Source organism: Melospiza melodia, chromosome 30, assembly GCF_035770615.1.
Source record: "Melospiza melodia melodia isolate bMelMel2 chromosome 30, bMelMel2.pri, whole genome shotgun sequence".
Taxonomy (NCBI): Eukaryota; Metazoa; Chordata; class Aves; order Passeriformes; family Passerellidae; genus Melospiza; species Melospiza melodia.
Window position 1 is genome coordinate 3,162,301 of NC_086223.1, and position 14,126 is coordinate 3,176,426.

General features: G+C 51.9%; 2 protein-coding genes across 3 annotated transcripts; one reads left to right on the forward strand and one right to left on the reverse strand.

The window, feature by feature from the left end:
* Nucleotides 1-333: 333 nt before the first annotated feature.
* Nucleotides 334-5,264, reverse strand: BECN1 (beclin 1). Its single transcript, XM_063178832.1, has 10 exons — nucleotides 5,126-5,264; nucleotides 4,838-5,045; nucleotides 4,141-4,231; nucleotides 3,754-3,890; nucleotides 2,699-2,893; nucleotides 2,385-2,531; nucleotides 1,759-1,908; nucleotides 1,600-1,660; nucleotides 1,004-1,146; nucleotides 334-724 (listed from the first exon to the last, which is right to left on the reverse strand). Exons 1-10 carry the CDS (start codon nucleotides 5,262-5,264, stop codon nucleotides 556-558), a joined length of 1,440 nt encoding a protein of 479 aa, XP_063034902.1. The 3' UTR covers nucleotides 334-555.
* A 190-nt stretch (nucleotides 5,265-5,454) lies between these two features.
* PSME3 (proteasome activator subunit 3) lies at nucleotides 5,455-12,792 on the forward strand. 2 transcript variants are annotated; one of them, XM_063178842.1, is made up of 11 exons: nucleotides 5,455-5,558; nucleotides 6,082-6,114; nucleotides 6,419-6,481; nucleotides 6,901-7,005; nucleotides 7,287-7,335; nucleotides 7,897-8,009; nucleotides 8,463-8,531; nucleotides 8,746-8,813; nucleotides 10,207-10,261; nucleotides 10,443-10,529; nucleotides 11,087-12,792. In XM_063178842.1, the coding sequence occupies exons 1-11, from the start codon at nucleotides 5,517-5,519 to the stop codon at nucleotides 11,165-11,167; spliced, it is 765 nt and encodes a 254-aa protein (XP_063034912.1). In that variant the 5' UTR covers nucleotides 5,455-5,516; the 3' UTR covers nucleotides 11,168-12,792. The 2 variants fall into 2 exon arrangements, with proteins under 2 accessions (XP_063034912.1, XP_063034913.1); XM_063178843.1 differs by lacking the exons at nucleotides 10,207-10,261; nucleotides 10,443-10,529; nucleotides 11,087-12,792 and adding an exon at nucleotides 8,969-9,113.
* The last annotated feature ends 1,334 nt before the right edge of the window (nucleotides 12,793-14,126 follow it).

A 14,126-nucleotide genomic window follows, 5' to 3' on the forward strand; every position in this document is an offset into this window, starting at 1 on the left:
CTGCTGGCTGGAAACACCTGGAATAATTTCATTGTTTCCTCAGCACTGCCCTGTGCAGGAACAGCCTGCAGGAGGGATTACAGTGTTGTAATGGTCTCAAACCTTTTTAAGTTCAGCAGCACAAAGAAGTGCTGATATGACTTAGAAAATATTTTATTTTAAATTCTTTAATGAGCAGGCAGAGTTCTGGCAGTTTTCCCACATTATTCCTTGTGTTTGTCATGTCCTGCTTTTCCAACCTTGCATTAGCTGTAACAGAGCAGCTTCAAACTGATGCTCATTTGACAAGGATTTATGTGCATGGCCATAAACCCCAAAAATAACAGTTTAGAATCCATTTAATAGCTAGGTTTTATTCTGTTCAACTCAACAATACAATTTTGCATATTGCTTTTCTACAAACTACTTGTAATAATGGCATTGTAAATAAAGTGTCTTGTGGATTTTTGGTATTGTAAACATTTTGTACTGGTTAATGTTAAGAGATATCTTCATTTGCCTTTCTCCAACACAATGCAGACACTCCATGGCTCCCAGGCCAAGTTCTGATCACAGTTACTTGTTATAGAATTGGGATGAGACCCAGGCCAGGCCCCATTTCAGGTTAGTTAACATGAATTTTAGTGCTTTTGTCCACTGCTCTTCAGAGTTAAATTGTGTTTTAATTGAATAAGAGCCACCACTGCCACCTGTGTCTTCAATCTTTCCTTTCTCCACGTCCATCCTGTATCACACACAAGCTTTAATTAGTGTATTCCTACTGCAAGCATTTAACCTCAGTATGACACCAAGCACTACATTTTAAATCTGACAATAACACTATCCTGTTTTTAAAGAGATCTGAGCAAGCCTCAGGACTCCACCCAAGGGGCTGGCTTTTAAGTTTCAATGAAACTATCAAACACATCATAAAGAATTGCAGATGATTTCTGAAAAATCAGGGCTGAAACAATGCTAGGAAGAGCACACGGGGCTGAATTTGACATTTTGTGGCAACACTCACCTGTAAGGCAAACAAAACCGAGTTTCACCTTTCTCCACTTCCTCTTTGAACTGCTGCACACAGTCCAGGAATGCCACCATGGCATGATCAAACTTATTGTCCCAGAAGAACCTCAGGCCTCCAGAGCAGTACAGGGGAAGCTCCTGGAATAGAGAGATTTGTATCAGGAACACCAAGCACTTGTTTTGATACGGTCACTGCAGCTTTTTAACCTCATGTGATGCTTAAATTTGTCATGGGATGCTGAGAAATGGCTTGTGGCACAGGGCAAGTGTGACTTGGTTTTGTGCAAGTCCCTACCATGTGCAGGCATATTTTCCTGACTTCCAGCAACCCCAAATCATGCAATCTACCTGCCAATCACCCCAAAACATGCCTCTGCCTCTGGCCAGGTGTGTCATTCAACAGTTCTACTGCTGGCTGGCAGCACCAGTGGCTTCATACAGGATGTGAGATGTCACCATGCTGGAGGAGCTGGGGCAGCCAGCTTTGCTGGACTCCAAATCCACAGAGACCAAGCTTTTCCTGCATCCCCAGTGTGACCAGGGCTCTGGCACTCAAGGTCAATGTCCCATGCTTTGTACAGGATCCCTTACCTTGGATTTGTCTGTGAGAGACTCCAAATAGGAGTGGTTGCCATAGGGGACAAGGCGGTATCTGAAAAAAAGGAGACAGAATTCACAGAATTCACAGGCACCTGAGTCTGCCTGTCCTCCTCTGGGCCATGAATGACCCGTGGGTGGTTTTGCAGGTACCTCTGGAACTTGAGGCCCATTTTGTTGGCCAGGGCATGCAGCAGCAGCACAGTCTGCCCCCAGGCAGCGTTGATCTCGTTCCACTCCACAGGAACGCTGGGGAGGCGGCCAAGCCTGAAGTTATTTATTGTGCCAAACTGCCCACTGTGCCTGTGATAAGGAGAATTATAAATAAATGTGCTAGGCTGGGAAAAGCTCATGGCCTGATAACCAAATAGGGGCTGTGTCCTAAGAGCACAGCACACACAGTGCCAGCCAAGCACAAGGAGGGTTTGGGGCTATTCTTAACAAGTGTATGTAAACACCAAACACTTGCTGTCTTTTTGTCACAAAAGCACAACAAAAACCCCCAGCCAGCCTCTCCAAGCTGCCTGCTCTGTGATCCCCAATGCCAGTGTCACTGCTGGCTGGCACAGGGGTTGCCAAAGTATTACAAAGGAGCCATTTCCCACTCCCACAGCCTGGCACACTTTCCTCAGCTGCCACTCCTGACAGGTGGCACTCACTGCTTTGCTGGGAGGTAACTGTGAGCTGGCTTGCACCTTTCCTATCAAATGCAGTGCCTTCAAAACCTTCACACTGTAGATTCCAAGCAAATGGATATAATATCCCAATGTCCACATTACCAGATGTGAAAGGTGGCATTGAACACGTTGGTTTTCTTTAGTTTGTCCAGCTGCATCTGGGCATAGCGCATTTGGTTGTCCACACTCTTCAGCTCATCATCCAGCTCCAGCTGCTGCCTCTTGAACTCACAGTATTCCTTCTGGTACCTTTGAGCACAAACAGGACAAGAAGTGCTGAGGGCTGGCTTCTACCTCAGAGTGACAGCTCTGCAGGCCAGTTTGGCCTCTCTTTTTGTGCACAGAGAGAACCACTGGCATTCGGGCACATTTACAAATTTCTCATTTATTTTTTGCCTCCAAGCCCTGCCACTCACTGAGCCTCCTCCTGCTCCAGCCGCTCAGCCTCTGCCCTGACTTTCTCAAAGTCCTCAGCCACAATCTTGCGGTTCTTCTCCACATCCTCCAGCTCCTGGATCAGCCGCTCCTCCTCCAGTGCCAGCTCCTTCAGCTCTGTCTGCAGCTTCTCTTTGTCATCCTCGTTCATCTGCTCCAGAATCTCCAGGCATCTCCTAGAGGAGAACAACAGGATTGCCAGGACAGGTATCCTGGGAAGTCCTGCACTGGCAGCCCCTGCAGCTCTTGGCAATCCTGAGCTCTCCATGAGACATAAACTTTAAGGAATTTAGAGATTTTAGAGGAGCTAAGATTTTAGTTAGAGATAAGCTTTATTGGAGTTAATTAAAATAAATGGGTAGGCCTTGATGAAGCAAAGAGTTAGTAGTTAACTAATAAATGATTGCCCGTCAATACAATGTTTGTTTAGCTGGGTTTATAATGAAGAATATAGAAACTGATAAATAGCTTTTAGGAACATAAGACAATTGTTTTTAGGAACATAAGACAACTGTTTTTAGGAACATAAGACAATTTTGGGCCTCCTCTGTTCTGAAACCACCTGAAGACGAGGAATTGGAGCTCTACCAAGGGTTCATTTGTCATATTTGCATTGAAAAGGTAGAAAGGTCAGAATGAGGAAGACTTCATTTACTTCCTCACTCTGGGACTTCTGACCCATTTCAAGGAACAAACTACTCATGCTTAATAGCTTTTGAACTAATTACCATGCTTAATAGCTTTTGACCTAATTACCATACAGAGCAGGGACTGGGATGTACCAAAGTTATGAATATGCATTTGTATTTTGGGTATTCAATATTTGTATAGATAAAAGGGCTCTGTAATCACCTGTAAATTGTGGTGTGTATTTGGGAGTTATCTCAAAATAAACATAGACTTTCTAACTCTGTTAGAGAGTTTTTGTCCATCACACTTGGATATCAGTACTAGATCAACATCCATGTTTTTAATAAATCATCCACACTGATTGTGCCTCAAGCCACAGCAGCTCTGTCACCTCTGCATCACTCACTTGTAGTTCTGGCACTCGTTCTCTGTGATGTTGAGCTGTGTGTCCAGCTGGTCCAGCAGAGTGTCTGTGCATTCCTCACACAGGGGGTGATCCACGTCTGTCTGCCCAGACATGATGTCAAAGAGGTCTCCAGTGACCTGGAGGAAGGGCTCACATCAGTGCAAGTGAAACCTCAGGCAGCTGCTTCTCAGCAGCTTCAGTTAGCAGGAATCCTCTTTGCAGGCCAAATACTCATTAAAATAATCCATCTCTGCTCAACTACTCCACAACCAAGCCCCTTGAAGACAAATGCTATGGGAAACTTTGCAGTTTAGTTTTGCAGAGCATCAGGAAAAACTGAAGCTCCATTCCCAAGGATCTGAGTGTGCCAGCTTGTGCCCCACTTGCCTTCAGTCTCCTGCTGAGGTTTTCCATGGTGCCGCCATCCGAGGCCTCTCCGATCAGCGTGAAGCTGTTGGCACTTTCTGTTGACATCATTCTTGGAAAGAACACGTTGTAAGTGCTGAGGGGAGGCAGCTCCAGCACCAAACCACAACCTGGGGCTAGCTCAGGGCAAAGGGAGAGCAGGAGGATGGGGCAACCCGTGTTTTGGGGGCTCAGCTGGGTTTGTGCTCACCCACAGTGCAACAAGGATGGTGCAGCTCTGTGTGACAAGGAGCTCGAGGGCCAGGGGGATCCTGCAGGGGAAGATCTGGGGGCTCACAGGAGCTATTTGTGTCCCAGCCAGGGGGATCCTGCAGGGGAAGCTCTGGATGCTCACAGGAGCTGTTCAGTGTGACCCAGCCAGGGGGATCCTGCAGGGGCAGCTCTGGGGGCTCACAGGAGCTATTTGTGACTGAAGCACGGGGATCCTGCAGGGGAAGCTCTGGATGCTCACAGGAGCTGTTCAGTGTGACCCAGCCAGGGGGATCCCACAGGGGCAGCTCTGGAGGCTCACAGGAGCTGCTCAGTGTGACCCGGCCAGGGGGATCCTGCAGGGGAAGCTCTGGGGGCTCACAGGAGCTGCTCAGCGTGACCCACCCCCGTGAGGGGACATTTCTGAGGGGCTGCCCCAGGCTCCCAGCCGGCAGGGTTGTGGCTGTACCTGGCAGGCGGGATGAACCTCCTGGACACGCCATCCTGCCGGTTCTCCACGAAAGCTTCCTGGAGGCAAGGAAACCCCGTTACCGGCAGGCCCGGGGGAGCTGCCGCTGCCGCCGCTCCCCGCCGCCGGCCCCGCCGTACCTCCGTGAGGGCGCTCTCCTCTCCGTGCAGGTCCCCGGGCCTGGCCGGGGCGGCGCTCACCAGCGGGGCTGTGGGAGAGACGGCGTCAGCCAGGCCCAGGCCTAGGCCCAAGCCCCGGCCGCCCACCCCACCCCACGGCGCCCGGTACCGGTGAGCTCCTGGATGGTGAGGCGGTCGAGCACCTTGAAGGAGGTGTCGAGCTTGAGCGGCTGGCAGCAGCGCTGGCACACGAAGCTGACGTGCGCCGTGCCGCCGGTGCCGCCGCCGCCCGCCCGCGCTGCCTCCATCGCGCCGCCCGCGCGCGCCCCGCCATCGCCGCGCGCCGGACGTGACGCAGGCGGGGGCGCGGTCCCGGCGCCGCCATTTTCGGTGTCCCCGCCCCGGGCGGCGCTGGAGCGGCCGGGACGCGGCGGCGCGCGTGCGCGGTAGGGGCCGGTCACGCGGGCGGCGGGCGCGCGCGGCATTGGCGGGCGCGCGGCGTGAGGTCATTTCCGGTGTGGGCCCCGGGGAAGCGGAGCGGCCCCGAGCCCGGACCCGCCATGGCCTCGCTGCTCAAGGTGGACCCGGAGGTGAAGCTCAAGGTGCGCCCCGGCCCCGCCGCCCGCCCCGCCCCGCCCGGCCCCGCTCCGGCCCCGCTCCGGCCCCGCTCGGCCGCCGCCTCCGCCCCGCCGGCCCGCACCGAGCTCTGCCGCCGCCGGCCCGGGGCGGGGCGGGCTTGGGGCCGCCCCACGGCGCCTCCGGGCCGTTCCAGCCCGGCCCGCCCGCCCCGACGAGCCCCCGGTGTCTCCACCCCCGCCCGGCCCTGCAGCGCCGGGGGGCGGGGATGCGGCCGGGGCTGGGCTGCGGCCGCCCCCGAGCCGGGCCCGGCTGCCCCGGGGGGCGGCCCGGAGGATCCGAGCATCTTCCCTCCCGGTTCCCGGCTCCCCGCAGCGCCCGGGGTCATGGGGGGCGGATGGAGCCGCCCCGGGCAGCCCCGCTCGGTGCTGGCGGGCTCCTCCCGGTCCCCCGGGAGAGCGGGAGCCGAGCCGGGAGGGTCGTGCGGGGCTCAGCGCGGCCGCCCCGGCTGTTCGGAGCCGCCCTGACTGTCCCTGTTTGCTTCTGTAGGTTGACTCCTTCAGGGAGCGGATCACGAGTGAGGTGAGTGCCACGGGCCCAGCAGCAATGGGGTTTTTTTTTTTTTGGCCTTATCTTTGTGACACACTCGGCCGTGGGCTGAGCCTGCCCTGGAAGCTCGGCAGCACCCAGCTGATGCCCTCAGCGCTGCTGTGAACCTCCTGAACTCCTAAATCCCACCTGGGCTTTGTCTGGTGCTGGCAGCAGGAAGCCCTGGGTTCTCTTTGTTTCCTGCTTGTGCACAGATGATTTCCCTGCTGTTCTTGCCTGCTGGTGGGAGCCACGTGGCTTCTCCCCCATCACTGTTTGTTCTTCCTTTCTCTCTCAGGCTGAGGACCTCGTAGCAAACTTTTTCCCAAAGAAGCTGTTAGAACTCGATGGATTCCTTAAGGTAGGGTGTGCCTTGTGCTCTGCATCCTTTTCCACCTGCAGCTACATTTTGAAAGTCTTGTGGCAGGTCTCTCCAGGGCTGTTTTCTGAGCATCTCACCTTGCTGCAGGGACACGAGGCAGCAGCTGCAGTGCTGTTGGCTCTGGAGGGGGTGCTGCCTTGTGCAGTTTGCTTTGTGTGATGTCTCACATTTATTTTCCTCCCCACTGGGCTGTCCCTGGCAGTGCTGGGCTCTCACAGGGACACCATGGCCTGGCACTCAGGGTGTGGGGAGTCCACAGTCTATTTCCAGGCTCTTTATCTTCATTCATCCTAATTCTGGACAAGAAGGAGGCCTGAATCTTTTCTCTTGTTGTGTTTGGTGTGGCAGAATTTGTTAGCTCGTTCGTGATCAGGTAACAACTCTGCTTTACTTTGCAGGAACCCATCCTGAATATTCATGATCTGACTCAGATCCATTCGGACATGAACCTCCCAGTGCCTGACCCAATTCTTCTCACCAACAGCCACGATGGACTGGATGGGGTAAGGTTACTGTGCTGGCTGTGCTCCCAGCTCCCGTTCAAACTGCATGGTTTGCTCTCTGCTGGGGTGGGATATTCTTGTTTAACACCAGGCTGATCTCTTTAGAGATTGATCTCTCAAGCCTGGAGGTAACACAGCTCTGCAGCTCTTCCTGGGATTTAAGGAAGAGTGTTTAGAAACCAGGAACATGGCAGAGCTCTAAGTTTTCCTTTTTTGGTTTTCCTTTGCAACATTCTACAGCTTACAGCTAGTTAGTGAGTAAAACATTTTGTATATTTTAGCCAAACATGAAAAAGAGGAAGCTGGAAGACCACGACGAGACCTTTCAGGGTAAGAGACTCCCCAAGTCCCCTGTGTTGCTGCCTGCCCCCTGAGCCTTGGAGATGCAGATTGTGCAAGCCCCACTTGCCCTGCCTTGACAGCAGCTGCTGCTCAAGCAGCCCAGAGCCTGACCTACAGATGTTTTGGTGTGGAGGAGTCAGCTTCCAGCTCCTAGAAGCATAATTAGTACTTCTCTGATAGACATAAGTAGTGCTTGGCTGGGTCTGGGCCTGCTGACAGAGGCAGCTGTCTCCTGGTTCTGAGGATCTGTGCAGTTCCTCTCTTTGTCTGGAAGAACATTCCAGGCTTTGCATTAAGCTGAGACTGAAACTTCTTGTGCACCAGGAAAACTCTTTGTGCTCAGCATCCTCGAGCTCTTCGATCTCATCCTGCTCTGTGTTTGTTCTCTCCTTTCCTCCCCTTGTGGTCACTGCTTGTGCCATGTCCCTTTCCCCTTCCCCACAGCCTGGCTCAGCCCCTTTCTGGCCTTGCTGAGTGAGGCTCAGGTGTCCCCTCAGTCCATCCCTGCTCCTGTGAGCCCCTGGCACTGAGGGTTTGTCTGTGCCACAGGTACCAAAGTGTTTGTGATGCCCAATGGGATGCTGAAGAGCAACCAGCAGCTGGTGGACATCATAGAGAAAGTGAAACCAGAGATCAGGCTGCTCATTGAGAAGTGCAATACGGTGAGCCTGGAGCAGGGGGAGGCAGGGGGGTGGTGTCACTCCTGCAGAGGTGGAGCTGTGGGAGGAGCAGGTCCCTCTGTGCTGCAGATGAGGAGAGGCAGGGCTTTGTCCTGTCTGGCAGGGGCCTGGGGAGCTCTGTGCTTCACCTGAAGGAGAAGGATGTCTGATATCAGTCCTCATGAGGCTTTGCCTTGCCCTTCTTTTGCCCAGCACAGACTCCTGTGGCATGGTGAGGAGAGCTCTCCATGGGAAGCTGGGCCTGTGCTGGCTGGCATGGCATCCCAGCCATGTGGGAGGTGATCCTGGAGGTGTTACAGGTTCATAAGGGCCCTGCAGCAGCTGATCATGAGCTGTGTTGCAAAGGCAGGGTCCTGGGAGCTCCTCCTGGCATTGCTGAGAGAAATCTTTGTGCAGGTGTTGGCTTTGGTCAGTGCTGTGATCTCTCCACTGCAGGTCAAAATGTGGGTGCAGCTTCTCATTCCCAGGATAGAGGATGGGAACAACTTTGGTGTTTCTATTCAGGTAAGGCACTGCTCTGTGCTCCAGGGGCTTGGATCTCTGATGTTCCTCTGAATTTTTCAGTTCATGATGTCCAGCAGCTGCAATCATGGGGTTGGCTTAGATTTTAAAACCCAAACCTGAACTTGATGTGGTGCTGCTGAAGCAGACAGTGCTTCCTGAGCCCTGAAGGCCAGCTGCAGCCTACAGGAGCTAACTTTCCTTGTCTCCCCTGCAGGAAGAAACAGTTGCTGAGCTTAGGACTGTGGAGAGTGAGGCAGCATCTTACCTGGACCAGATTTCTAGGTGGGCATGCAAGAACAAACTTCTTCTTTGGGGATCTCCTTGGAAGAGGAATGATTTTGGGAAAGGTCCTCCAGCTGTTCTTAGAGGGTAGCTTGGACCTGAAAATAATCCTTGTGCTGTTTATCTGAGCTTTAATCTCTCTCTTTCCTTGCCAGATACTATATCACAAGAGCAAAGTTGGTTTCCAAAATAGCTTTATTGGGATCTTTTTTGTTATCTCCTTGGAAGAATAAGGTTTTTGGGAAAGGTCTTCCAGCTGTTGTTAGAGGGCAGCTTGGATATTAAAGTAATCTTGGTTATTTATCTGAGCTTTAATCTCTCACTTTCCCTGCCAGATACTATATCACAAGAGCAAAGTTGGTTTCCAAAATAGCTTTATTGGGAATTTTTTTTGGGATCTCCTTGGAAAAGAATGTTTTGAGAAGGGTCCTCCAGCTGTTGTGCAGGGCAGCTTGGACATGAAAATAATCCTGGTGCTGTTTATCTGAGCTTCAATATCTCTCTTTTCCTGCCAGATACTATATCACAAGAGCAAAGTTGGTTTCTAAAATAGCTCTATTGGGATCTCCTTGGAAGAGGAATATTTTTGGGAAAGGTCTTCCAGCTGTTGTTAGAGGGCAGCTTGGATATTAAAGTAATCTTGGTTATTTATCTGAGCTTTAATCTCTCACTTTCCCTCCTAGATACTATATCACAAGACCAAACTTGGTTTCCAAAATAGCTTTACTGGGATTTTTTTTGGGATCTCCTTGGAAGAGGAGTATTTTTGGGAAAGGTCCTCCAGCTGTTGTGCAAGGCAGCTTGGACATGAAAATAATCCTGGTGCTGTTTATCTGAGCTTTAATCTCTCACTTTCCCTGCCAGATACTATATCACAAGAGCAAAGTTGATTTCCAAAATAGCTCTATTGGGATCTCCTTGGAAGAGGAATATTTTTGGGAAAGGTCTTCCAGCTGTTGTTAGAGGGCAGCTTGGATATTAAAGTAATCTTGGTTATTTATCTGAGCTTTAATCTCTCACTTTCCCTGCCAGATACTATATCACAAGAGCAAACTTGGTTTCCAAAATAGCTTTACTGGGATTTTTTTTGGGATCTCCTTGGAAGAGGAGTATTTTTGGGAAAGGTCCTCCAGCTGTTGTGCAAGGCAGCTTGGATATGAAAATAATTCTGGTGCTGTTTATCTGAGCTTTAATCTCTCTCTTTCCCTGCCAGATACTATATCACAAGAGCAAACTTGGTTTCCAAAATAGCTTTATTGGGAATTTTTTTTGGGATCTCCTTGGAAAAGAATGTTTTGAGAAGGGTCCTCCAGCTGTTGTGCAGGGCAGCTTGGACATGAAAATAATCCTGGTGCTGTTTATCTGAGCTTGAATCTCTCTCTTTCCCTGCCAGATACTATATCACAAGAGCAAAGTTGGTTTCCAAAATAGCCAAGTACCCTCACGTGGTAAGTCAGCGGGCACGTGCAGATTTCCACGTTGATGCTGGGACTCTGAGCTCTTTGTCCCTGTCCTTTCTGAGCTGAGGGTGCTGGGGGAAGGGGAGGGGATGCTGTGAGGATTGAGCTGAGGCTGGGGGGCTCTGTGGGAGCCTGGGCTGGGCTGGGCTGAGCTGTGTGTGCCCCACAGGAGGATTATCGGCGCACCGTGACGGAGATCGACGAGAAGGAGTACATCAGCCTGCGCCTCATCATTTCAGAGCTGAGAAATCAATATGTGAGTGAAAGCACTCAGCCACACTGTGCTCCTGCTGCTGCTCCTCTCCCCTTTCCCCCTGGGCCTGCCTGCTTCCCACTTTGCCTCCAGTGAGGTGTTTCTGCAGCATCTCCCAGAGATGCAGATGTTTCCAGGGCCGTAATGCAAAATATTGGTGCCCCCTCTGTGGGAATCTGATCCTCAGCTCTTCACAAAGTACAAGCTAATCCTACGGTTTCTGAATGAATGTTTTTGGTATTTTATATACTGGTTTTGTAAGGTCTAGCTTATCTGGAATCATCTACCCAGTGAGGTGGTGGAGTCATCATCCCTTGAAGAGTTCAAAAAAAGACTGGATGTGGCACTTGCTGCCATGATCTAGTTGAATTGTTAGAACATGGGTTGGACTTGATGATCTTACAGGTCTCTTCCAGCCTTGAATTTCTGTGATTCTGTGATCTTACCCAGGTGTGTGGTTGCACACAATGCTTGAGGGTGGTGCTTCTGTGGTAGCCAGTGCTTATGGTGAAAGCTGGATGCTTGGCCTCCTGTCTGAGTCCTGTTCTTCCTTTTTGCAGGTCACTTTGCATGACATGATCCTTAAAAACATTGAGAAGATCAAGAGGCCTCGGAGCAGCAATGCTGAGACCCTCTATTAAGTGTCAACGTTTGAACTTGAGAACTGTTCAGTCAACTAAAGACCGTCATTGCCTTGGTTTGTTACGTGACTATCGAGATGGGAAACTGGCTGGAAATAGTATTGCATTCTTAGTTAAACTCTAAAGAAATTCTTGCCTAGTTTTGTGATTGGTTTTGTTCAGGTCTCAGGAGCTCTCCCTCTTCCTCTAGTCACTGGTAGCAGAGGCCATGCTGCACTGGAGGCCCCAGAGGCTGCTGCAGCCAGACAGGGACATTCCTTCATGCCTTGCTTCCTACCTGAGTGGGAACAACACTATAGACCAAGCCCTTGTCCTGTCCCATCTCTTGTCTGGTGGCTGCTCTGGGGTCTCTGGAACAGGGCAAAGAGCCCAGCACAAGGGCAGCCTGGCAGTGCCACAGCAGGGCAGCTCTGTCCCCACTGCTGCCTGTGGCCAGGCCCCTCTGCCACCAGCTCTGCACTGACCAGGGCCCCTGCCCCTTGGCAGCTGTGCTCTGGTGCCACTGAGCCATCTGCACTCCCTTTCAGCCTGCCCCACAGGTCTCTGCCTCACCACTCCTGCCTGGATCAGTGCAGAGCGTGAGGCAAATGCTTGGAACTAGAGCTGGTGCTGTCCTGGCTGTCATGAGCTCAGGTGGCTTCTGCCATTTGACTAGAGCCACTTCCTTGGCTGAAACCAATGTTCCTTCACATACATCCCAGTTGCCCCTTCAGCATGGGCTGCTTTTGCCTGGGCTGAGGGAAGGGAGGGGCTGGAGATCTGATGCTAAAGTCCTAAAATATCTCTGTGCATGTGATCAGACTGAGTCCCCCTGTCCCTGGCAGTGCTTCCTGGTGCCTGGGCAGGGCAGGCTGGCTGCCACAGCTGGTGCTTGATGGTGAGGGTGGCTGATACCCACCTGTACCTTGCAGACCTTGCAGTCTTTCCCCTGCAAAGGGCACACTCCTGTGCCTGGTGACTCCTTTGAGCTGCCAGAACATTTCGTGGTCCATTACAAACCCCCTTGGAAATGACTGGTTGTACTGCGTCAGTTTTTGTGTGTGGCAAGTGGGCCCATAACGCTGCAGGCTTCAAAATTTTTCTTATTTATAGTATTTCTACTTAAGTCCCTTAATCAGGGAAGGTTAAATCATTTGTTTCAGGAACCTTGCTGTTTCCCAGGTCTCGCTGTTACACCTGTATATTCTTATTGTGCAGTAGCCTTAAGAGTTGTGTTAATCTCATTGTAACAACAGTGACAAATGGAATGAACTTTCTTCCCTTTTTTTTTTTTTTTTTTTTTTTACTTCGTTTTTAGTTTGTTTTATTTTTTTCTCTGCTTCCACATCTAAGAGCCATGTTGTCTCTTGCTGGTTTCCCAGGGATTTGCCCAGAGTGTGGGGGGCTGCTGGCCCTTGCTATAGACTCTTCTGTTGTTGTTTGTAGTTAAGTCAACTCTTAGTCTTCCCGCTAATAAATATTCAGTAACAAACCAACTGTGTTGAGCTGCTGTCTGGGAGCAGCACTTCCCCTTGTGTTTCTTTGTATTGATTCCTTTTCATTTGTTCAGCTTTCTTTGCCAGATGAACCTATGTAAACTTTTACCATGTCAAGAAATTAAAAGGAGGTACTTGGAATTCTTTCAAGGCAGCCCCCTGTGTGTGATGCTGGGCTCTTAGGCCATGCAGGTTTAGTGTCCAGTTCTGGTTCTGCCTTTCTCACCTTCAGTTGCTCCTTCCCTTCATTCTCCTCATTCCTCTTTGTTATAAACTAATCTGCTGTGTAGGTTCCATCAGCATGCCTCACACTGGGCATGATTTTACCCCATGGGCTTGGGTTTGATGGAATCTGTCCCATCTCAGCCCAGTGTGGGCCTTGGGCTGTGCCAGTTCAAACAGATGTGGTGTTTCTCTGAGCCTGCAGTTGCTCCAGGGCTTCTCTGTCTCCTTGGCAGGTGTCTCTTGGCTGTCCTGGATGTCTCTGTGGGGCACACACCTCGTGCTCCTGTGTGTGGTACCCAGCAGAGACCACAGTGCCCTCTGCTCTTCTGGGCATCATCCTGTTCCTGCCTTCCCTGCCTGCTGGGGCACAGAGGCCTCTCCAGGGGCACTCAAAGCTTTCCTGAGCGTCCTGCAGGGCTGCAGCCCCTCTGAGCCAGCAGAGGGTGCAGGGTTTGCTGCCTGTTTGGGGCTGTGCCCGTGGCTGCCCAGCAGAGGCTGTGACTGCCCTGGGAGCAGCTCCAGACGGGCTCTGGCTGCCCAGGAACAGGAGCAGCCCCTTGTGCAGTGTGGGAAAGCCCTGCAGGTGCCTGGCCCGTGCAGGGAGGGGGCACTGGGCTGCACACACATCCCAGGGCCAAGGCAGCTGGAGCAGAGCCCAAGGGAAGGGCTTGCTGGCAGGATTTGGTGTGCTGCAGCACAAAGGGCTCCTCCTCACCACAGTCAAAAAACCTGAGCTCCCAGGGAGCCGTGGGAGGGTGGAGCATGCAGGACAATTGTCCTGGCAGGTGCTGGCAGGGAATGAGGTTCATTGTGGGAGCAGCTGCAGTGTGCAGCTTCACCAGCCCTTGAGGCGTCCCAGCTGAACGCAGGGGAGGAGAATAATGGCTCAGCAGCTGTGGGCAGGCACAGGCACTGCCAGCAGCACAGCTGGAGTGCAGGGAGGGTCAGGCAGGTCCCACTGTGGTGCTTTGCATAAGCTGACCCCTGAGGTGAGGCATTGGGAGTGGGAGCTTTCTGAAGTCTGAGCTCTGCTTTGGGGCTGGCTCAGACCTTGCTTTCCTGACTCTGTTTAGGAGTGTTGGGGTTTTCCTCCTGTGCCCTTTCCCCAGCTGTCACAGTTAATTGTCTCTGAGTTTCCCCAAGATAAAACCTGTCTGCACCTGGTTTGGGTTTCAGTAAATTTCAGATGCTATTTTTGCCACCTCTACCTTTCTGTGTGCGTGAAAAACAGCACTCCCCTCTCCCTTGCTGTGTTTGGG